This window comes from Dipodomys spectabilis, unplaced genomic scaffold, assembly GCF_019054845.1.
Source record: "Dipodomys spectabilis isolate Male_0828 unplaced genomic scaffold, ASM1905484v1 ptg000043l, whole genome shotgun sequence".
NCBI classification, from domain to species: Eukaryota; Metazoa; Chordata; class Mammalia; order Rodentia; family Heteromyidae; genus Dipodomys; species Dipodomys spectabilis.
In genome coordinates, this window is record NW_024870720.1 from 28068287 (window position 1) to 28093574 (window position 25288).

The 25288-nt window shown below is 38.2% G+C and overlaps 1 protein-coding gene across 2 annotated transcripts in view; it reads right to left on the reverse strand.

Annotated features, from left to right (window-relative positions):
• Ankrd17 (ankyrin repeat domain 17) overlaps nucleotides 1-25288 on the reverse strand; it is a 139216-nt gene that overhangs the window by 6222 nt on the left and 107706 nt on the right. For both annotated transcript variants that reach the window (XM_042678388.1, XM_042678389.1), the window contains 6 exons: nucleotides 14502-14673; nucleotides 13014-13461; nucleotides 12359-12514; nucleotides 10662-10811; nucleotides 7947-9580; nucleotides 4635-4832 (listed from right to left, as the gene is read on the reverse strand). In XM_042678388.1, the coding sequence (XP_042534322.1) occupies nucleotides 4635-4832; nucleotides 7947-9580; nucleotides 10662-10811; nucleotides 12359-12514; nucleotides 13014-13461; nucleotides 14502-14673 (2758 nt within the window). The remainder of the gene's footprint in view (nucleotides 1-4634; nucleotides 4833-7946; nucleotides 9581-10661; nucleotides 10812-12358; nucleotides 12515-13013; nucleotides 13462-14501; nucleotides 14674-25288) is intronic.

Consider the following 25288-nt stretch of genomic DNA (forward strand, 5'->3'; position numbering starts at 1 on the left):
CTAAAAAAATGTAATTTATTATATTGACATTAGTATTACTGGTGAACAAAATGGAAATATATTGGCGTGCTACTTAGAAAGGTAAATCAAGAAATTATTCTCTACTGCTGAAAAACTTAAACTGTATCTACTGTAGTTCTATGCTCAACAGCATTTACTTTGACTGTTTTTGACAGTTACTTGGAAGAATCTAGAAGATTTATCTGCATGGGTTGTTTCAAATCAAGTATTAGGCTCCTGAGTAGCTAGGATTATAGGCATAAGAAATGAGGCTTTCAATAGGTTGCTCAAGGTGATCTTCAAATCCCCCCTTCCACCTCCCTCAAGCTCTGAAAGGCTGTGACTACAGGCATGTGCTATCAGATCCTTCTAAATAAGGTTTCAGAGGATGGGGCAGATCTATTTTTTGCTTCTTTAAGGAATAATTTTTAGGAAAAGAATACAAAATTAAAAATATAGTGCTTGGAAGGAACTTCAAGATAAGCTGAAGTTAAGCTTCACTAACATCAGTAAAATCATTCTAATTTTGAAATGAAAACAGGATCCAGAGTTAAAATTCAAATAGCAACATGACTCATGTTAAAAAAAATGTTTCTGCTAGAAAATTACACTGTGCTTTTTCTGTGTTTACTAAATATACTCCAAATTTAATTATGAAGAAATGTCAAGATAATAAAGAAGGGGAAGTATGTATCTACCAAATGACTGACAGTTTTAAAAAACTCTAGAAAGACTAGGAGAAAACACCCAGAACATTTGTCACTGAAGAGAAATTTGAATCTTGGGAGAAAGGGAATCATAAAAAATATTATTCAGGGGCTAGGAAGGTGGCTCAGTGGTAGAGCATTTGCCTTGCATGCTCGAGGCCCTGGGTTCAATTCCTCAGCACCACATAAGAAAAAAGCCGGAAGTGGCCCTGTGGCTCAAGTGGTAGAGTGCTACCCTTGAGCTGAAGAGCTGAGGGACAGCACCCAGGCCCAGAGTTCAGGCCCCACAACCAGACCCCCCCCCCCCCCAAAAAAAAGTATTATTCAGGGGCTGAGAAGGTAGCTCAGTGATAGAGTGCTTGCCTTGTATGCATGAGGCCCTGGGTTTGATTCCTCAGCACCATATAAACAGAAAAAGCTGGAAGAGGCACTGTGGCTCAAGTGGTAGAGCGCTAGCCTTGAGCTGAAGAGCCCAGGGATAGTGCCCAGGCCCAGATTTCAGGCCCCACGACAAAAAAAAGAATGGATTCTTCATGCTAATCTTGTTATATTTTTGAGGTCTTGAAATAGCCTAGTTTCAAGCTGGCCTTAAACTCAAGATCCTTCTGCACTCACCTCATGTGCACCACCATAACCAGCTAAAATTATTTTTTCAAAAGGAGTATTGATAATGGTTCTAAGCTTTAAACACTACTTTGTGTCTCCTTTCTTTCTTCCATGTTGTTTGCACCATTCAAGTAAGATGGACTTTTGTCATGTTTATGCTCTAAGTAGCCCAGGCTGCAAGAATACTGTTTATGCTTTCTATATAGCTGGAGTAATTAATGGCAGATACCACTACTCAGTTTTAAGCAAGGGTAGGAATGAAACTGTGGATGCTCTAAACTCTGCCTTCTATATTATAGCCATAAGCCAGTGCTCCACTTAACTTCTTTCTCATTTTAAATTATCATATATCAGTTAAATAAAGGAGGGTGACACAGTGACATTGTATATAATGTGACTTGTATATAATGTATTCTGATCAATCTCTCCCCTTCTAAATTCTAAGATTTTTTTGTTTCTGTCAGTCGTGGGGCTTGGACTCCGGGCCTGGGCCCTGTCTCTCAGCTCAAGACTAGTGCTCTGCCACTTTTGGTTTTATGGTGGTTAACTGGAGATAAGAGTCTCATGGACTTTCTTGCCCAGGCTGGCTTTGAACTGCAATCCTCAGATCTCAGCTTCCTGAGTAGCTAGGATTCCAGAGGTAAGCCACTGGCAACCTAGCTAAGGTATCTTTTCTTTTTCTCACAGTGGTATTTAGTTGCTATTAATGAAAAAAGTGAGTAGTTACAATTGTGTCAGATACAAAGAAATTATATCTAAGAAAGTTCATTTTTCTTTCTTTTCTTTTTTGGGAGGTAGGGTGCCAGCACCAGGGCTTGAACTCAGTGATTAGCACTACACTTTCTTGTTCATGGCTAGAGCTCTACCAGACTGTTTTTCCTGGACTAGTTTTGAACCTCAACTTCCCAGATCTCAGCCTCTTGAGAAATTGAGCTTTACAGGTGTGAGCCACCATCGTCTAGCTGGAAAGTGCAATTCTTCATACAGCAGTGTCATAGTATCCTTTGAGCGGACCTGTTATATTATTCTTATCTTAAAATAGCTTCAATCTTTTTGTACCTAAAGAGGATTTCTAAATATGATAAAATACCCATCTTTAGCACCTATCATTAGTTAACTATCATTCCTCATTGTTGCTATCATCTCTAGAAATAGCTATCTATTACTTAAAGTTGTATTTAGTTTAAGTGTTCTATTTGCGAAGAGCTTAGAGGTAAGACCATTCATGAGGCCACTGAGTCTGATCTCTAGCACCAAGTTTTGAACATATTTATAAGGTGGTTTTTTTTGTTGCTTTGTATGTCCCTCCTCCACGGTATAACCTGTTTTCACCGTATTTGATATTGGTTTATTTTGGGGAGGGGAAGGGAAAAAACAAATTGTTTATTATTATTATTATTATTTTTGGGTCAGTCATGGGGCCTGAATTCTGGGCCTGGGCGCTGTCTCTCAGTTCTTCAGCTCAAGGCTAGTACTCTACCACTTGAACCACAGGGCAACTTCTGGCTTTTTCTTCTTATGTGGTGCTGAAGAGGGCCTCATGCATGCAAGGCAAGCACTCTACCACTGAGCCACCTTCCCAGCCCCAAACAAATTGTTTAAATAGGGATACAGGTGGACCCATTGCAACAATGAAATGTGCAAGATGCTAAATGGACAAGATGCTATGTCAAACAAACGAACTTTACAACTTTGGTGGGGGGAGGAGGGGAGGCGATGGGAAGGGGAAACAAAGGAGGAGGCAACAATGCTTGATAAGAAATGTACTCATTACCTTGCTCATGTAATTTTAACCCCTCTGTATGGTATTTTCACAATTAGAAAAAAAACCTTATTTGTATGTAGTATTTGTTTCTTTCACCCCAGGCAGAGACAATTCAAGATTGATTGGACAGATCATAGGCATAGTAAAAATTTGCATTTTGATTTAAAAAAAAATTCTATTCAATAGCTGCTATATAATATTGTCAAACTACATTCTCTTTACTTCAATTATGACTACCAGGACATTTTAAACGTTTTACAAAAATAGATAAATCAGCCGGCACTATGGCTATAACCTAACTACTCAAGAGGCTGAGATCTGAGGCTTCCAGTTCAAACCCAGCCTGGGCAAAAAGTCTATGAGACTCTTACCTCAAATTAAGTAGCAAAAAAATCTGGAAGTAGAGCTGTGGCTCAAATGGTAGATTACTAGCCTTGAGCGAAAAAGCTCATGGACAGTGTCCATGCCTCAGAACAGAACTAGAACCAAAAAAAAGAAAAAAGAAAAAGAAAAAAAACCCACAAAGATAAATGAACTGGAATCCTAGCTACTCAGGAGATGATACTTCAAAGTCAACTCAAGTAGGAAAATTCTTGAGACTGAGTTTAAGCCCTAGGACATGCACATGTACACACACACAGACAAATAATTTTAATCAGAAATGCCCTAATTTTTCCTACTATTGGTATATATTTCCAATACTTACATAGTATATAAATAGTATATTGTATGAAACAACTTATGCTTTAACTGACAATGTGCTTTCATGTGCCTCTCAAATATTTAAATGTTTTGCTATTTCATTCTGTCAATAAGGTTCACTCTATTACATATACTGCCACTTTTAGAAGAAATCTTGAAGCTTAAAAGTCTTCAGCATTTTAAAATATATGTCTTGTTGATTACTGATACTTTAAAGGACATAATACTGCCTTTGAGATGAGTCCGTCTTGTGCTGTTTATGTAGCAGATGAGATTTAGGTGGACAAAAGAATACTTTGTAAAGTCAGAAATCTTTCTGCTTGTAGAGTCTCAAGCTAAAAGCAAATATAAATAATAGGAGTAGGTTTACAATGTGACTCAGTGGTAGACCATGAGCCTATCATGTATGCGTAAGGCCCCTAAGGTTCAACCTGAAGCACAGCCAAAGAAAAAAAAAAGGTAAAAATCTTCAGAAATTATACAGATTACCAAAAAAATGACAAATTTTATTCAGAGTATTAGAATCCTATAAAATTTGGGCTGGGAAAGTGGCTCAGTTGTAGAGTGCTTGCTTTGCATGCATGAGGCCCTGGGTTCGATTCCTCAGCACCACATATGCAAAAAGAAAAAAGCCAGAAGTGGCACTGTGGCTCAAGTGGTAGAGCGCTAGCCTTGAGCTGAAGAGCTGAGGGACAGTGCCCAGGCCCAGAATTCAGGCCCCACAACCAGACCCCCCACCCCCCAAAAAAAAGAATCCCATAAAATTTGTTTCAAAAATTCTAAACTAGGAAAACTTGTTTTGAAGGAAACATTCAAATTCTGCTTTCAGATTGACTCATATATTTATTACTCACCATTTGATGCTGATGAACATGGAGTCAATAAACTAAGTGGGGAAAAATGTTGTCGGTTGAAGTTAGCAGCTGCAGGTGCCCCTCCGAGAGGTGCTCCAGGTCCATACATTTGACCTCCTGAAAGGTTTGAGGCAAAGTTTCCCAAATGTGTGGATGAAGGTGTGACAGAACCATATGGCGAGTCCATATTGACAATACCTATAATGGAAAAAATCCATTATCATCATTAGTTATGCTAAAGAGAAGTAATTAAGATAAAACTGAAATTCTAAGAGGCCCAAAATACATCCAATACAATTTCAATTATAAGAAACAGTTCTCCCACTTTGGCATGGTGGTACATGCTTATAATCTCAGCATTTGGGAGGCAGTGGGACTGGCAATTCAATACCAGGTTGGGCTATATAATCAGACCTTGTCTCAAAAAAGAAAAAGAAGCAAGGCGCAAGTGGCTCATGCCTATAATCCTTGCTACTAAGAAGGCTAAGATCTGAGGATCATGGTTCAAAGCCAGCCCAGGCAGGAAAATCCATGAGACTCTTATCCCCAATAAACCACTCAGAAAACCGGAAGTGGTGCTGTGGCTCAAGTGGTAGAGCGTTCACCTTGAGCTGAAGAGCTGAGGGACAGCGCCCAGGCCCAGAGTTCAAGCCCCACGACTGACCAAAAATATATAAACTTCAAAAATAGATCTGAAACCAAGTGTAGGTAGCATATAGTATAAACCTGGGCAGCAGTCAAATCCCATCTCAAAAAGCTACTTACAGAGGTTGAGGCAAGTTGGCAAGTATGAATCAAAATGGGTAACTTACTGAGGCCTTGTCTCAAAATAAAGTAAGAAGGGCTAAAGATGCTTGCTTAGCATGTACAAGACTCAAAGAGTTCAATCTCCCATACCACCACATATTAAAAAAAATCTGAATCCAAAACATTAATGATAAAATTATCCAGAAAAGGTTCACATATAAAAAATGAAAAAGCAGAAATATTTGTTAAGCAAAAATTAAGAGAGACTTCCTTTTTTTGGGAGGTGGTAGTGGGACCCTGTACTTGCTAGTCTAGACCTACACCTGGAGCCCAATTTCCAGACCAAGAGATGTTTCCTATGTAAGAAAACCAAGAATGAATATTTTTAACTAAGTGACCTGAATTCGGCAATACTATCCTTTTGTAGATTATGACAAGTAAGTTCAAAACACTAACTTGGGGTGTAACACAAACTGTCTATTTCCTCCCTCTAAGCCTCCCACATAAAAACTCTGCTATTTTCTATGCCTTCTAACAAAACAAGTTCTTTTTCTCAAATCCTTTTGTTTTTGTTTTTTTTTGGGGTCTGGTCGTGGGGCCTGAACTCTGGGCCTGGGCGCTGTCCCTCAGCTCTTCAGCTCAAGGCTAGTGCTCTACCACTTGAGCCGCAGCGCCACTTCCAGCTTTTTCCTTTTTCCTTAAAGTGGTGCTGAAGAATCGAACCCAGGGCCTCATACATGCAAGGCAAGCACTCTACTACTGAGTCACCTTCCCAGCCCTCAAATCCTTTTGTTTTTGCCACAGGTTCTAAGTATGTAGATCAGGCCTGAATGCTTTCCTCCCATATCCACTTTTCCAGTGCTGGGATTACTAGTATATGCTACTATGCATGCCACCATGCTTGGCTCTAAATCTTAATTTTAGCCTTCACTTTTGGAAAAGTAAAACCTAAAATATTCTAGTACTATCATAAGAAGTACAACTATCATAAGAATTTCCAGCTAGGCATTGATTGTTCACGCCTGTAATCCTAGCTTACTTAGGAGGCTGAGATCTTTAACATTAAAAACCAACCTGGGCAGGAAAATTCTGTGACATTCGTATCTTCACTTTACCACCAAAAAGCCAGAAGTAGGGCTGTGGCTCAAATGGTAGAGTGCTAGCCTTAAGCATCAAAAAAGCTCAAGAACAGTACTTGAAGGCCCTGAGCTCAAGGACTGGCGCGTGCTCCTGCACACGCACAAAATCCCATGCATTGGTATTCACTAAGATTTTACAATAAAATTATATCAGCTGTACTGCTTCAATACTCGAAAATAATTGAGGAAATACAAGAGATAACAATGGGAATGGGTGGCATTGATCAAGATACATTGTAGTTATAAATTGACTTGTGGGACTTAAATCCCTTTGTACAACTGAAATATACATAACCATCTCAATTAGGTTCCTCCAAAAGAAATATTTTACATATAATAGAAATAGATCAAAGTAACATTGAGCTTTTGTTAAACTACAAATTCAACTCAGAATGCTCTATCTTTCCAATTTGCCAAAGCAAACACTCAGAATGCTCTATCTAAACTGGCAACTTTTCTATGGAACACTAAACATTAAACATTTTACGGTTTGCAGGCAACATACTCTCTGATTCAATTACTCATTCTGTCGTCGTACTTGTGCTATATTTGTGCATCAGTCTAATACTAAAACAAGTTATCTTTAAGTGCAATGTGTTATCCTTGGATACCTTGACTGGACTGGACCTTGAAACAGGAAGACATTATTGAAAACAAGTTAGCCTACTTCGCAGCACTGTACCAATATTAATTTCTTTCTCTTTTTTTGTTGGTCATGGGGCTTGAACTCTGGGCCTCAACTCTTCAGGTCAAGGCTGGCACTCTATCACTTGAGCAACATCTCCACTTCGAAACCAATATTAACTTCTTAGTTTTGATACATTATTATATTTATGTAGTATGTTTACATATGGGAGCAGCTGAAACATTTTTTTTCTGTAAATCTAAAAAAATTTTTCAAAGTAAAAATAAAAGCAATAGCTTATAATCAGATCTTTAGACTTTCTACAAATCAATGTTGTGTAACAGACTTTCCTATCATAATGGGAATGCTCACTCATTTTTGCTTTGCAACACGGTAGCCATTAGCCACAAGTACTCATTTGGCACTTAACATATGACTATTTGGAAGATTAACTCTTAATTCTATTAATTTTTAAATTTGTTAATTTAAATTGAAATAGCACAAATGGCTAATGACTATGTAAGCTCTATATTTTTCTCATTACTTTACAAACAAAAAAGTCAAGGAGAAATGTCAAAATTACAGGTCATACAGCTGTATATGATTTAACTGAATCAAACAATCTTGGGCTAGAATGTAGCTTGGTTGTAGATATCCCGCCTTGTATGCATCAAACATTGGGGTTAATACCAGTACAACAGAAACAAAATAAAATCTCTGTCTACATGTCCAGTGAGAGTATAAATACCAGAAAGAACCAAAAGTGATTATGTTGAACAGAATGTCAGAAAAGAAACCCACCTGAGGGACTTGGAGCAGGTCTCTGTAATGGTGGTCTAAAACCTGGAGCTTTGGAAGTATCAGACTGATGTAAAGGATCAGAATTTGGCAAATATGAAGATTTTCCTGATAGCATGGATTCTGGTGTTGACTGAGATGAAACAACAGATCCTCCCCAGAAGGCATGAGCAGAAGTAGGGTTATTTTCAAATAATGTGCTAAAGGGCCCAAATGGTAAGGGAGCACTAAAATTGGGAGCAATAGGCTTATTTGCTGGATGTACTGAATTTTGACAAGCACTTTGTGTACTTAAGGTCGAAGGTAGCTGGACAGAAGAGGGAACACTGTGAGGTCTTTTAATGTGATTGACACTGAGGACTGCAACAGATGAATTTTGCACTGGAGCTGGGGTCTTATGAGGGGCAGCTGTGCCGTGAGAGGGTGGTCTAATAGCAGGGGTTTCCATTTTAGCAGGCTGTGGACATCCCATTTGTGTTTGAGGCATAGGGTAAGTCACTGGGGCAGTAGAAGGCACCGCCACTGAAGCAGAACTTGTTGTTGTTAAAGGAGGAACAGTCATTCTGACTTCCGGGGAAGGAACCTGAGACTGCTGAAGAGGTGGTCTTGGCTCCTGAGAAACAGATCCCGGAGGTTGTTGTGGAGTAGAATGGACTGATGAACTCCCAGAAGAACTGCTGCTATTTGGAGGTCTATTGTTTGTTGTTTCTACTACTGGTGGACTACCTGCTTCCTGTTCTGAGGAAGATGCCCCTTTATTTGGAGATGCTGATCCACAATCCAAAGGGCTATTTCTAGAAACCCCTCCTGGCTGAGCTGTTGGTGATGGGGAAGATGGGGATGATACTGGATAGTGTTCTTTGGCAGTAGGCATAGGATATGTGGCATTTGTGGGTGCAGTGCTATTGTTGCTTGCTGTGGTTGTGACTGTTGTGGTTGTGGCATTGGATGTCTTCACAACTGTGACAAAAAGTTGCCTTCTGACAGAAGGTGAACTTGGACTGCCATTTGTAGATGTACCAGGCACCGTTGAAGCTGATGAACTGGTTGTAGTTGTTGGACTTGAAGTTAAAGAACCTGCTGAATTCACCTGAGAACCACTGCTATTCTGATTGCTATGGCGAGGCACCATGTGAGGCTTAGGTGAGTTAGTAGCTCTGGCAGGGCTCAGAGGCCTGACAGGAAAAGGACCCCACGTGGATTGAGCTGGTGGAAAAGTACCTCCGAAGTGGGTCATGGGCAACCTTGGTGGACGGATCTGCTGGAAAGTCTGAGCAGCAAGCAAAGCGTGTGCAAACTGTGGAGGAGGATATGCAAGTGGAAGAGAAACTGGAAAACCAGGCCTCACATTATTCACTGGGTTCTTAATGGTTTTGTGAGCAGATGCAGAGGAAATTGCAGGCACACTAAGTGCTGTGGCAGTTTGAGATGTTGATGACAGAGCTACAGTTGTCATTTTAATTCCCATTAAGGAACTGTTAGCAGCAGTGGTGGTAGGTGCTGATGACCCTATTTTGGAATTTGCTGAGGAGCTTTTCAAACGATTCTTTGGAATAAGTTCATCAATTTCTTTGTCTGGATCCTTTATCAGAGCATTGATCAATTGAGTTGCTTGTCTTGTTGATTCTGTACCACCTCTGTATGTTGACCAAAACAAAAAGGTTAGGACTAATCTCCTTAATTTCTTTTTGCTAGTAACATAAAACATAAACATTAGACAGCAATCTGCTAATCTCTTTTTAAGTATTCTGAAAAGAATGCAAGAAAGTTTTATGAATTAACACTGTACTTTGAAGAGGATAGGTGATCCCCCACCCCTTGTTTTTGCAGTGCTGAAGATTAGACTTACGAGTCTGTATATGCTGAGTACCCTACCACTGAGCTATATCCTTAATTTAGGTGATCTTTATTTTTCCTAATAAGTGATTTCATTATTATTTTCTTAAGACTAAGAAACAGTTTAAGATATAGTCAATAATGCTTAGTATATCCACATTTCCTAATATAAATACAAATTGTTGGAAAAACCACTGCACATTAAAGCTTAAGTAATCCATAATATTATCATAAAGTTAAATGTTACTATAAAATTGTTCAATACTACAAATAATCTAACAGAAATTAGGCATATAGTTAAATGGATGGCTTGCCTAGCATGAATAAGGTTCTGGGTTCTATCCCTAGCATGGGAGGTGGGGTGAATGAGGGGGGCAGAGAGGAAGAAAGGAGGGAGGAGAAAACATTACAATTTAATAAGAGAATAGTGTTTTATCTTAAATTCTGATCACATATTATATATCCATTAGTAGTTAATTATCAGTAGGATGACCATTAAAATCCCTCTGGGAAAGTAATCATATTTAGTGAAGAATCCCAATAATGTCAAAAAAATGGCCATACTATGGTTTTTTTGCCAGCTATGGGGCTTGAACTCAGGCCTGGGCACTGTCCCTGAGCTTCTTTTGCTCAAGGCTAGTACTCTACCACTTGAGTCATAGTGCTATTTCTGGCCTTTTCTGTATGTGGTAATGAGTAATTCATGTATGTGAGGCAAACACTCTACCACTAAGCCACATTCCCAGCCCTGGTTATTGTTTTATATATCAATAAAATATTCATTTGAATGCAGCACACTATTAAATACATACTTTCATTTCAAATGGCTATTTTTAAGCTACAGTGTAATAAAACAGGAAGGAAATAAAAGATGGAAGTTGCCTTATAGTTATTATCCGGTCTCCTGTCTTGTCTTTCTGCTTATCGATGTCTATGTGTGCACCAGTGAACTCTCGAATAGCATTGATATTACAGCCTCCTCTTCCAATTACTCTGGATATCACAGTTGATGGAACAGATACTTTCTTTGACCTGTTTAAAGATAACAAAGATAAATGATTAAACTAAGAATTACCAGAAGGGTGTGGCAGGGCATATCTGTAATCCTAGTACTTGGTAGGCAAATAGCCTTGAGCATCACAGAGGATCTCATATCAAAAACAAAACAGCAAAAAGAAATCATTAAAGAATATACTGAAGGTTTTTCTCAAAGTAGAAAATTATTAACAAACCTCTTTTACCTACTCTTAGTTCAGATGAAAAACAAATAGCTGAGACTGATGGCCCACATCTGTAATTTTAGCAACTCAAGAAGCTGAGATCTGAGGATCGTGGTTTGAAGCAGGCCAGGCAAGAAAGTCTGCAATATTCTTATCTCTAGTTAACCACCAAAGATGGGAGTGCTCAAATGGTAGAAAACCAGCTAGAGAGAAAAAGCTAAGGGAAAGTATGAGGCCTTGTGTTCAAGTCCTATTATTGGCAAAAGCAACAACAAAAGATTATTTGCTTACTTTGTCATTATCCTCATATCTGTAAAGAACATACTACATATATATGCATTATGCTAACACAAACACTAAAGTAATGGTGAATATGACAGACCTGGGTTAACTGCCAAATGTAAGATACAGATATCAAATATAGAAACTACAACACAATACCATGGGCTTCTAAAAAGAACATAATAATTGGCCAGAGATTATTATTTTCAAGTTTGTTGAGAATTTCTTGGTATATGCAAATATTAAAGGCATAAACAAAAGCTAAGTTTATTCGAGTTAGATAATGATTTCAATTAGTTCAGCAGAGAAAAGATTTGTGAATGATTAAGAGTATATGAGAGCTGGGCGCCGGTGGCTCACACTTGTAATCCTAGCTACTCAGGAGGCTGAGATCTGAAGATTGCTATTCAAAGCCAGCCCCGGCAGGAACATTTGTGAACCACCAAAAAACTGGAAGTGGCGCTGTGGCTCACGTAGTAGAGTGCTCGCCTTGAGTTGAAGAGCTGATGGATGCACTCAGGCCCAGAGTTCAAGCCCCATGACCGACAAAAAAAAAAAAGAGTATATGAGACCGTTTTAGGTAAAGATGGGAGAGATGATTCAAAATATTTAAAGAAAACTGTATATGGTATATTGGTGAATTGACAGCAGTATTGAGTTGGATTTTATAGAGCACTTGTTTCAGACTACAATTTTACCATTTTATAAACTTTCTAGAAACTCTTAAGAAATAAAATAACTGAAGATATAATAGATAATAAAAGATCATGAAAGCAGATTTATTTTTTTCTGGCCAGTTGTGGAGTTTGAACACAGGGCCTGAGTGCCATTTCTGAACTCTTGCTCAAGGCTAGTGCTCTACTACTTTGAGCCACAGCCTCACTTCCTCATAACCTTTTATACTGTATTTTCTTCCATGTGAAATATTGAAAGGTTGTCTCTTGGCCAGATTCAGCCAAACTATGAGTTTGTTTTCACCTTTGGGAACAGTAGGAGTAATGTACTTATAATGTAGTAACACTGCATCAAAACAAAAAAAGGAACAAAACAAATAAAAATATAAATCAAATCATTCACCTTCTTACAACTTCTTTCCATCCTTCTTCCCTCTTCTGCCCACGCTTAGGACTTGCTACTGTTAATTTCCCATTTGGAGAGGAAAGGGGAGATGGACCAGACTTTGTGCAAGTGGAAAGAGAATTGCTGGTTGCTTCATTAATAGTCTCTGACAATCTTTAACATAAAGAAAGAAAAGTCTATTAATATGGAACTAATTTAACAGAATTTTTAAATGAAAAAGGTAATTTACTACCTGCCATTAGCCAGGTGGCCTACTACTTGAGTTATAATTCTAGCTAGTACGAAATCATTTTATTGACTATCTTAAAAAAGTATGGACAAATGAGGATTTTACTTTTAACCTTTCTTTAATATTTAGCATATAATCTTAATTTTAAGATGTTATTAACTGGGTAAATTTAGCAGAGTTGAATTATACATAAAGACTGTTAAACTACAATCAATAGTTTTTTTTAGGCTTAGTTTAATAACCACAAGGAAGTCACACAGTAGGAAAAGACGTATTTCTCATTAATATAAACTGTAAAAAACAGTTTAACTGAAAGTGTGTATTTTTTAGCACAAACAACACTCCTTTTGTTTTACCAAAATTTTTTCAGCAACCAAGTATTATGACACTCAAAACAGTAAAAAAATAAAAAATGAAACTAACTTTACTGAAGTCTTGCCAGATACAGATTTTCTCTCTTCCTTTGGAAATGTAACAAGAACAGATGGCTGCTTCTTGCTGGTCACAGAGGTAGTGACCACAGCTGGTGAATGATTGTCACTCTTCCGGCTGCTGTTACTGTTACTACTTTCATCACTGCAGCTGGAAATCCTCATGTTATCACTGTCCCCACTTTCGCTGGTACTGCTGCTCTTGGACTCTCCATTCACTTTCTCTGGCTGATTGTATGAGATTGGTAGTGGATCATCAAATATAATTTGAACATTTTCTGGAGAAATTTTATTTTTCCTGTTTTTCCTCTTTGAACTGGTTGTAGTTATAGTATTATTTCTTTTACCATGGGAACCTGCCAAAGTCGTCCAGGTTGCTGATATACCTATGGTTGTAGTGGTTGTGGCACTTGGAGGCTCTGTCAAGACTTCAGGCTCTTCTGAAAAAGCAGCAATACTGAATTAGTAAGTTATATTTAGCTTTAAGCTTTTTGGGGGTGGGGAAGAGGGTTGGCACAGAGAAGATGCAGCCAGGAGTTACTTCTTTAAGTCGGCAGTCATCACACCATTCCCTTTTTTTCTTTTTGGCCAGTCCTGGGGCTTGAATTTGGCCTGGGTGCTGTCCCTAAGCCTCTTTGTGCTCAAGGCTAGTACTCTACCACTTGAGCCACAGCACCACTGCAAGCCTTTCCTGAGTAGTATTGAAAAAAGTCTCAAGGACTTTTCTACCTGTCCTCCCTTTCAACCTTGATCCTCAGATCTCAGCCTTCTGAGTAGCTAGGATAACAGGTGTGAACTACTGTCATCCAGCTTCACTTTTAATAAAGTGGATGTAACTGATTTGTATCCCTTAGACATACTGAGGGCAGTTATACAGATATTTTGTAAAAATTTGGAAAACAAAGAATAACAATCAAATATCACACATTATGTAAGAACAATGTTCTTTTTCTAGGAAATACACAATCAAGTACTTAGGGGTGATCAAACACAGTATGTACACTTTATGTGCAAGCTAGTCAAAAAAAGGGAGAAAACACTTAAGTTCCAACACATGTACATCTCACAGCAAAATATTACAAAACAAAACAAAACAAAACTGAATGAAACAAAAAGTTAGGGCAGGGGCTGGGAAGGTGGCTCAGTGGTAGAGCGCTTGCCTTGCATGCCTGAGGCCCTGGGTTCGATTCCTCAGCACCACATAAGAAAAAAGAAAAAAGCTGGAAGTGGTGCTGTGGCTCAAGTGGTAGAGAGCTAGCCTTGAGCTGAAGAGCTGAGGGACAGTGCCCAGGTCCAGAGTTCAGGCCCCATGACTAGACCTTCCCCCCCCCCCCAAAAAAAAAAGTTAGGGCAATGTTAATAAACGAAACTACCACACAAATACCTCACTGACAGAGGATCAAAAACTTAAAACTATTTCTATGTTGTGACATATGTTTAAGTAAATAGATTCTGAATACTAGCTGACTGGAGAAAATACCTTCAGCTTTAAGCTTTTCTTTTTCTTGAGCAGCCTGAAGTTCAAAGTTCTCTTTATTTTTGGCTTCAATTTCTTCTAGTTTTCTTCTCTGTTCTTCCTTTTTCTTTCGTCTTTTCTCCTTTCTCTTTTCTCTTTTGGCAGCCAAAGCCAGCCTTCGGCTTTCTTCTCTTAACTGTTAAAGAGTAAAAAAGCAAACAATCTTAACACTGGAATTTACTCTTAAGAAAAATCACCACATCAAATTATTTTACCATATAGGAAACAGGATGATATGAATTTAGTCATTCACTTCCAATTTACTGTTTGATCTAGATCGTAACGAACCCATCCTAGATAGTACTCTTCTTTTGGGGGGGAGGGGGAAGCTAGGTACAATATTTAATACCTGTAATTTCAGGTACACAGGAAACAGAGAGCAGGAGGACTGTTATTTCAAGCCACCTCGGGCAAACAGATAGCAAGAATGCTGGGTGCCTGTGGCTCATGCCCATAATCCTGGCTTCTCAGGAGGCTAAGATCAGAGGATCACGGTTCAAAGACAAACCAGGCAGAAAAAAATGCCTGAGACTCTTATCTCTAATTAACCACCAGAAAACCGGAAATAGTTCCGTGGCTCAAGTTTTCTTGAGCAAAAGAGCTCAAGGACAGCACCCGAGCCCTAAGTTCAAGCCCCAAGACCAACCAAAAATAACAAAGAAAGTTAGAAAGAAACCATCTCAGCCCATAAAAGGCCACTGATAGGAAGTTGGCCCTGGACAAAAACACACGAAATAGTCCTACCATACCCCAAGACTCAAACTGAAAAACCCAGTGGAGGGTAGGGTAGTTCAAACTCAGAACATTTGTCTAGTAGGTTCAAGACCCACCATCATGGTGTTATTTTTAAAATATCTAAATCATATCAATGTTTAAAAAGATAAAAATAGGAAGACTATTTGGTTAGAGTAAGGGTAACAGTGGGATTGGGTAGTGGAGGATATAATGGGGAGGTAAATATAATCGAAGTATACTATATGCATGAAAATGTGATAAAATCCACTATTTTGTGTAATTTACATGTACATGCATGCTAATAAAATATTGAAAAGGACTAGTCTAGAAAGAGGAGGTTGAGATAATAAGTATGAAAGAGGTTAAATGCAGTTGAAATAAATTGTTTGTAATGATGAAAGAGACAATCTAATTTTAATAAAGTAAATAATAAATGCATATACTTTTTTTTGTTTATTGGGTCAGTTGTGGGACTTCTGGGCCTGGATGCTGTCCCTAAGCTCTTCAGCTCAAGTCAAGCGCTCTACCATTAGAGCCACAGTGCCACTTCCTGCATATAGTTTTATAGTCAATACAAAAATGCAAGTTAGTTAGGAACGGTACCACATTATCAGTTTTCATAATAGCTACTTAGGAATTTGAAGCAAGATTACAAGTTCCAGGTCAGCCTGGAACTTTAACGAGAATCTTTCTCAAAATAAAAAAATTTTTGTGTGGGGTTTTTTTTTTTTTTTTTTTGGGTCCGGTCGTGGGGCCTGAACTCTGGGCCTGGGCGCTGTCCCTCAGCTCTTCAGCTCAAGGTTAGCGCTCTACCACTTAAGCCACAACGCCACTTCCGGCTTTTTTCTTTTTGCTTATGTGGTGCTGAGGAATCAAACCCAGGGCCTCAGGCATGCAAGGCAAGCGCTCTACCACTGAGCTATCTTCCCAGCCCTTTTTTTTTTTTGCCAGTCATGGGGCCTGAACTCTGGGCCTGGGTGCTGTCCCTCAGCTCTTCAGCTCAAGGTTAGCGCTCTACCACTTGAGCCACAGCGCCACTTCTGGCTTTTTTTCTTTTTTGCTTATGTGTTGCTGAGGAATCAAACCCAGGGCCTCATGCATGCAAGGCAAGCACTCTACCTCAGAGCCACCATCCCAGCCCCTCAAAATAAAATTTTAAAAAGGCTTCAGGGGTTCAGATCAATGAGACAGCATTGGTATATGCCCAAGACCACGGGCTCAATAAGGAAGTGAGAGAAAGTAAGGAAGAAAAGGAAGGAAAAGGAAGGAAGAAAAAAACGAAGGAAGGAAAAAATAACAAGGTACCAGTGTGTTTTGCTTATTTTTCTTTTTCACTGCTGGGGATCAAACTTGGGGCTTTGTGCAAGCTAGGCAAGCACTCTACACTGAGCAGCATTCCAACTCCGTGGTTTTTGAAATAGTTTCTTGAAGCTTGGGTTGACCTCAAACTTGAGATCTTCCTGGCTCAGCCTCTCAGTGCTAGGAAATCAGATGTATAGTATCATACCCGATCATAAGATACCAGTTTTCATTCATTGATAAAATTTTACAGACATCACAAACCAGTACAAATTTGAAAATTTTCTTATACTGCTATAAATATATTTGCATGTAGAAAAACTGAAAGCCTTTCTATAAACATTACAAACTATCTAAGAATTTAGTCTACAAAAATGACATTCCAAGTAGGGGCAGGCTTGAATTTTATTTTCTCCTGCCTAGGCTGGCTTTGAATCCTCAGATCCAGCCTCCCGGTAGCTAAGATTATAGGCATGAGCCATCAGCATCTGGCTAACGGTGTAGCTCAGGCTGGTCTATTAACTTGTGATCCACCTGCCTCATCTTCCTCATTGTTACTGGTGTACATCACCATGAAGAACAAATACTTTAATCTTATTTTTCAGAGGAAAGAAATCCTTTAAGTGTATTACTTTGTAGAAGTTGGAAAAACAGCTTATAAGGCTTGGTGAATACAAATGAAAACCTTTAATAGTGATTAATTCTCAAAGGGTGGAACTCCAAGAGTGGTAGGAAAATCACAGTGAATTTTACTTTTAGAATAACTATGTATTTTTTTCTACTTATTAAATAAGTATGTATTAAAGTCAGTAATGTGGCCCTTCTGTGTTTTTGTTGTTTTCTTCAAACAGGGTCTGACTATGTAGCCAAAGCTGATCTTAAATTCCTGATCTTCTTACTTTGCCTGCTAAGTAATATAAAGATGTGACTTACCACATCTAAAAGTTTTTTGTTTTGTTTTTGTTTTGGTAAGCCAGGGGCCTGGGTGCTGTCCCTCAGCTCTTCAGATCAAGGTGAGCACTCTACGGACTTGAGCCACAGCACCACTTCCAGTTTTCTGGTGGTTAATTGGAGGTAAGAGTCTCATGGGCTTTCCTTGCCTGGGCTGGCTTTCCTCAGCTCTCAGCCTCCTGAGTAGCTAGAATTACAGGCGTAAGCCACGAGCACCCAGCTAACATTTCTTAATAAACTATTTTAACTGTTTATGGATCATAAACTAGGAACATTATCTTCACACTGCTAAGTATGTCTTCTAAAAGAAGTTCCCTAAAATCTGGTTACTGCTCACAACTGAACATTCAATATATTTTACATGTACTTTAAATATGTCAAAACAATGATACTCAGTTTATGGAACAATGTCTCAGTATTTTAACTAGTGAAGCCATGCTCTCAAACTCATACTTCAGACTTTTTCAGAAAAAGTCTGGCTTTTATTTAGTTATGTAGCGATTCTCATACTGACTTCCAAGAATTACCCTACCTATCTCTAGTGATAACACTATTGGGAATTTATCCAAAAGATTGTTAAGTCAGGATACAATGAAGGCCCCTATACAACCATGTTCATTGAAGCACTGTTCATAAAATCCAAGTGATAGAAATAGCACAGGTGTTCTTCAGCCAAGGGATAAATCGCAAAAATGTGATACACATACACACATACACACACACACACACTTAAGCATACACACAATAGAATTTTATCCACCTGGAAAATTATTATGTTATTACAGGAAAATTGATGGACCTTGAAAATCATCATACTGAGTGAAGTAACTCAAGCTCAAAGGAAACATGTTTTTCTCAAAAATGGAAGGAATCCCTAAAATATAAATATGAGAACGTAACACACACACACACACACACACACACACACACACACACACACACACAATTCAACTAACCAAAGTATAGTATACAGGGGGTGGGATTATATGGTGTAATTCCTTTATATAATTAATAGTTTAAAAAAATACCAAGAAGCTGAAACATGCCTTATTTGAGGGAAGTGGAGATTAAGAAAAAGGAGAAAAGACTGGTATCCAAATATAACCATAAACTCTCTATCTATGTACATGTTTATACATACGTATATATACATATATATTAAATTGTAATTAGAAAACTTTGAGATGAGTGGGAATGAAGTAAGAAAGGAAATGATAGAAGAAATATCAATGATAAAGATTCACTGTACATACAATTGATAATGCTGAACTGAAATCCCTTCGTTCAAAATAATCTTAATGGAGCTCATCATTCTATTTTCACATATACATATAAAGTACAAATTAAAATGCACTAAAATATAAATTCAGTATGTTTTAATGTATGATAGATGATAAAATATCTTCAAATTTCAAAAGCGCAAAATAAAAATGTGGCTTCATCTTTCATGTCCTCAAACTCTTTGTCCGGCCCTCCCGCCCCACACCCACCCGCTTTTTAGTGCTGGTACAAGGGCTCAGACTCAAGGGCCTCACACTTTCACTTTTTTTTTTTTTTTTTTTTGCTTAAGGCTAGTGCCTTACCACTTGAACTATACAGCTTTTTTGCTGGTTAACTGGATTTGTCTGCTTGAGGTAACTCAAACCTCAGCAGCCTCCTGAATAGCTAGGATTACAGAGTAAGCCACCAATGTGTGAAGATAATTAATAGGTTAGGAAATGTGAGGCAAAGGCAGATTACCAATGGGATTTTATAATGGATACTTTTTTCCACAATCGGTTGAATCCACACAAGTAAATCCCCCAAATTGGAGAGCCAACTGTGTATTAAGTCAGTTTCTACAAGGTGTCAAGTATAAGGTAAAATAGGGAAATAATGCAGGGTAAATGTGTGTATCGGTATAGGTGAGAGGGGTTTATTTTATTTTTTTTTTGGTCCGGTCCTGGGGCCTGAACTGTGGGCCTGGGTGCTATTCCTTAGCTCTTCAGCTCAAGGCTAGCGCTCTACCACTTGAGCCACAGTGCCACTTCCGGGTTTTTTCTTTTTGCTTATGTGGTGCTGAAGAATAGAACCCAGGGCCTCATGCACACAAGGCAAGCGCTCTACCACTGAGCCACCTTCCCATCCCCGAGGGGTTGATTTTAAATAGTGATCAGAGTACAAAAGCAGTAAGACAAAAACCTGTATTAGATATATTCTAGTCAATTAGGGTGGTAACAAGGGTAAGTTCATCTTGAGCTGGGAAGTAGTCACTCATGCCTGTACTCCTAATTACTAAGCAGGCTGAGATATGAGGATCACAGTAGGAAGACAGCTCAGGCAGGAAAGTACATGACATTCTTATCTCCAATAAACCACAAAAAAGCAGGAAGTAGAGCTATGGCTTAAGTGGTACAACATTAGCCTTGAGCAAAAAAATTCAGGGACAGCAGTTGAACTTGAGTTCAAGTCCTAAGGCCAGCACACACACATACACAAAAGTTCACTTTAACTGAGTATGGTAGTATATACTTGTCCTATAATCATGATGAGGCAAAAATAAGTTCAGAGCCAGCGTTGGGCTACAGTAAGATCCTAACATCCACTGCAATTTTTAGGGAAAAAGATACAATTTAATTTATATGAGTTGAGGATCACTACTACAAACAGCACAAGCAGTGAGTAGTGATTGAAATAGTTCTGTCAGGTAATAGAAAAGGTTATATTAATGATGGAAACTAGACTGACAAGTGGTTGGGATTCTATATACAACTTCAGGCACAGAAGACTTTTTAATAATAGAAACTAGAGAGAAATTAAAGTTGATTTCAGATTTTTTGCAACTATTAAGACAAAAGTTGTGGACTTAGACGAGTAAAAATCAGGAGGTCATGCTCATATTTAGATATAAAAATTATGAGACATCAAATGAACACATTTAGTACCTAGTTAGAAATGTAAGACTGGAATTTAGAAAAAAGTTTGTGCTAGAGATATACTTTTGAGTTAGGCAAATTAGACCTTAGCAAAATGACCATTGAGTAAGCAAATAATCTCTTCAATTAAAAGTAAGGGAAACCCAAGATAAGTATTCAAATGTTTTTTCTTTCATGCGATTGTTTCTAACATACTTATAAGATGATTTCTTTGTTGCTTTGTATGTCCCTCCCCCACGATATAACCTCTGCTTTCACGGTATTTGATGTTGGTATAATTTGTGGAGGGGAAGGGAAAAAACAAATCGTTTAAATTGGGATACAGGTGGACCCATTGCAACAATGACAAGTTGTTATGTCAAAAAATAATTCTATTCCATTCCACAGTATGACCCGTGCTTTCACTGTATTTGATGTCGGCGTAATTTGTGGAGTGGAGAGGAGGGGGAAAAGCAAGTCATTTGAATGGGGATACAGGGGAATACAGGTGGACCCATTACAACAATGAGAAGTACAAGTTGTTATGTCAAAAACGGGGGGGGGGGGGGAGGGGGGGGGAGGAGAGAAGGATTGGGGGGGGAGGCGGGGGGGGGGGGGGGGAGGATGGGGAGAGGAAGCAAAGGAAGAGGCTGCTACAATGCTTAATAAGAAATGTACTCATTATCTTGCCCATGTAATTGTAACCCCTCTGTACAGTATTTTCACAATAAAAAATTAAAATCAAAATTAAAAAAATAAAACAAACTTTACAACTTTGGGGGGGGGAGGGGAAAGGGAAGATATGGGGGAGGGGGGGGGAGATGGGAAGGATTAGGAAGGGGAAACTAAGGAGGAGGCCACAATGCTTGATAGAAATGTACTCATTATCTTGCCCATGTAATTGTAACTCCTCTGTATGGTATTTTCACAATTAAAAAAGAAAAAGTAAGGGATATAGACTTGGAATGTGGCTTAGTGTTATACAGTGCTTGCCTTAAATGCATTAAGCCCTGCGTTTGATTCCTCAGTACCATATAAACAGAAAAAAAAAAAGTAAGGGAGAAAATGGGAGACTGAATCAAAACTAGAACAATATAATGTTCTAGCTACTAGTCAGCATTGAAGACAGGGGAAATTAGTACTCAACCAACTGAAACTGGAGTGGATGGATTAGTACCTCTCTCCCACTGGACATCAAATTTCTCAGAAGCAAAGTCCCTTTTACAAAATGGCTTAATATTTACACATAACCTAATTCAAACAAATGGTATGGAACTAGTAGTTCTACTGTATTGCTTTAGGAATGACAACAATAAATGTCTATACAAGCTTAGCACAGATGGAATTTTTTTCCTGTGTACTATTAATCTACAGTTGGCTGAATATTCAAAAATATTCAGATGGAATCTATAACTGAACACATAATGCCAACCATATGACTGCTGATCATTATGAAAAGGGTCCCTGTAATATACTCATAGTTAAGTGGGAGTTTTTTCTCTAGACACTTAATAGGCTATAGATAAGAAGAAGCAAACTAAGAGCCAGTGTCTAACACCTATAATCCTGTAATCTTGACCTGAGGATCAAGGCTTGAAGCCATCCTGGACAGGCAAATTGGAGAGATTATTATTTCCAATTAACCAGCAAACAAAACAAAAAAACACACAAAACTGCTGATGTGGCTCACTTGGTAGAGCACCACTGTAAGCAAACTCAGGACCCCTGAGTTCAATCCCAAAGACTGGTGGGGGTGGGGTGTGAAAATCCTACCACTGAGGGGCACAGTGTTGGTAGAATTGTTGGAGGTGAAATTCTAGGAGTTAAGTTGAAAAGACAGGATATGATCATCAGAGAATGAAATGTTTGAAACCGAGATCACAGGACCAGTATACTTAAAAGCATTCCCTTCATAGATCTCCTAAAAGGCTATGAAAGTTATAAGCAGTAAAGTATAGATGAGGGGCTGGGAAGGTGGCTCAGTGGTAGAGCGCTTGCCTTGCATGCCTGAGGCCCTGGGTTGGATTCCTCAGCACCACATAAGCAAAAAAAAAAAAAAAAGTATAGATGAGGGGAGGCTAATAAAATAGAATGAAATCTACACATTATAAATACAGAACAAATAGTAATGTGTTAGAAATTTGGTCTTCTTTTTTTTTTTTTTGGATGATGCTGAAATTGAACTAAGGGCTTTGGCTAAACTTGGTTGGCAAAGAACTTTACCTTCCAAGATACATTTCAAGTACCTCTGCTAGGGTTTCTAGTAGCCCAGAATATAATTGGGTTGTTAATGTTCTAATAAAATAAGCAATTACTTAAGATTTTATAGCTCAGACAGATGAATTACTATATGAAGGTGTATATCTTCCAGAGTAAATGCTCAATAATTCAGTATAAGGCAAAGTGTTCTCTAGTTTTCATAAACCAAAAATTCAAATAAAGGTCAATCAAAGAAATATGGTAAATCAAATCAATGAAGATTGGTCAAAACTATTCCTAGGTCATAAATTATTGGAGCTAAAAGCATAAAGAAAATCCATTTTCCTCATAATTTAAAAAAGTCACTAGCTGGTGGTGTAGTTTAGTTATATAGCACTATTGCTTGAGTTTACTCCCCAGACACACACACACACACACACACACACACACACACACACACACACACACACACAGAAAAATGACATACATACATGACTAAGTTAAAAATATACTGACCTACATTAAGGATCTAATTCTGTAAGGATCTAATGCTGAATACAAAGAAGATATTTATTGTGACAATATTTGAACAAATTCACTATGGTATACCCTGTAGTTATTTAAAATCACTATTAATATCTGTAAGTTATTAAGAAAGAGAAGGCAAGTCAGTTTGTTTTCACAAGAGCGTATGTTTACAATATGTGAATATTTATACCTTTAACAAATTTATTGAGTATATACTGCATTCTACCCTCTACTTTGTGACACATTCTAATATAGAAAAAAGACAAGAAAACTAAAATACAGTGCTCAAGATGCTAGAAAATGAAAAGAATAAAGAACAGAAAAAGAGTAGGAGGATATGAGGGACATTCTAGGTTTAAGAAATAGCATAAAATGGAGAAGATGGTTAGAACAACGACAATAAAAGAAAAATGAGGAGTAAGAAGTGGTGATGATATGCATATCATACAGGAACTAAAAATGCATTAGGCTAATTCACGAAAAAAATCCTTGGTTGTCATAACAGATTTTTAACTTTAGCTGTTTTAAAATGTTGGTATGATATATGTCTTTATCTAACTTAGCAATATTTCAGTTTTCACTTTTTGTTTGATGGTACTAGGATTTTGAATTCAGAACCTTGTATTTGTTAGTAAAACTGCTTCCTGACTTAGTAGTGCAAATGAATCTCAAAATGAAAATGTGTATGTCGGGGCTGGGGGTTTAGCCCAGCGGAAGGGCGCCCGCCTGGCGCGCTCAAGGCCGTGGGTTCGGTTCTCAGCCCTGGTTTAAAAAAAAAAAAAAGAAAATGTGTATGTCATATAGGATTATCAAAGGTATCAACACAAAGATTTTATTTGATGTTAGGTAGTCTGGCTACTGAAAGGATATGGAAAGGCAGAAAAACTGAAAGAGGTAGGGAAATGTTTATTTTTTCTTAATTGCTCTTAATTCTCTTGGCAGGGAAGCAGTGATAAACTATAATCCAGTTAAGGTAAGTTATTTAACTTCTCTAAGATTTGGTTTTCCCCAAACGATAAATGAGATAACAAATATTCTGTCATTTACATTGCTCTTATACTTTCTAGTATTAAGATGTTAAATGGGGTAAGGGCTCATGCTTATAATTCTAGCTACTCAGGAGGCTGAGACCTGAGGATCCTGGTTTGAAGCCACCTCTGGCAGGAAAATAGCCAGAAATAAAGCTATGACTCAAGTAGTTAAGAGCAAGCCTTGAACAAAAAAGCTAAGGGACAAAGACTAGGTCCTGAGTTCAAGCTGCCCTAGTACTGACATATGGACATATGTGCACACACAAGCACATGCATGTATGCACATACTTAAAGTGAATATTGAAACAAGGTTGAGGGTGCAGCAGAGTTTTAGAGCCCTTCTCATGCTTAAGAACATGTGTTTGATCTCTAGCAAAGAAAGTAAAGAGAAAGGACAGGAGAGAAGTGAATCAGTGGAAATTGATTCAATCATAATAGTGCCAAATCAATTCTTTTCCTGCTGATTTCTATTCCCTTAAGTTCTAGATTATAGAGCTAGTGAGAAAAAGACGGCATAAACAAATAAAGGTTGGAGTACTTTACTAGATGGAAATGATGTGTTAGTCAGTCTGAAAAAGAAAGTATAGGAGAAGTCAACTATTAAAAAAAAGTACTCATTGGATATGGTGGCATGCCTATAATCCTAGCACATGGGAAGTCTAAGCTAAGTTCCAATCTAGGCTATAGTAAAGAAAAAGAAAAAAGCTGGGTGTTGGTGGCTCACACCTATAATACCTTAGCTATTCAGGAGGCTGAGATATGAGGACCACGGTTCAAAGCCAGCTCAGAAAGAAAGTCTGTGGGACTCTTATGTCCAATTAACCACCAGAAAACCGGAAGTGACATTGTAGCTCAAGTGGTAAAGCTCTCACCTTGAGCTGAAGAGCTCAGGCTCAGTGCCCAGGTCCAGAGTTTAAACCCCACTACAGACGAAAGAAAAGAGAAAGAGAGAGAAAAGAAAAACAAAGAAAAAGAAAGAAAGAAAGGAAGGAAGGAAGGAAGGAAGGAAAGGAGGAAAGAAAGGAGGAAAGAAAGAAGGAAAGAAAGGAAGGAAGGAAGGAAAAGAAAGAGAGAAAGAAAGAAAGAAAGAGAGAAAGAAAGAAAGAAAAAGAAA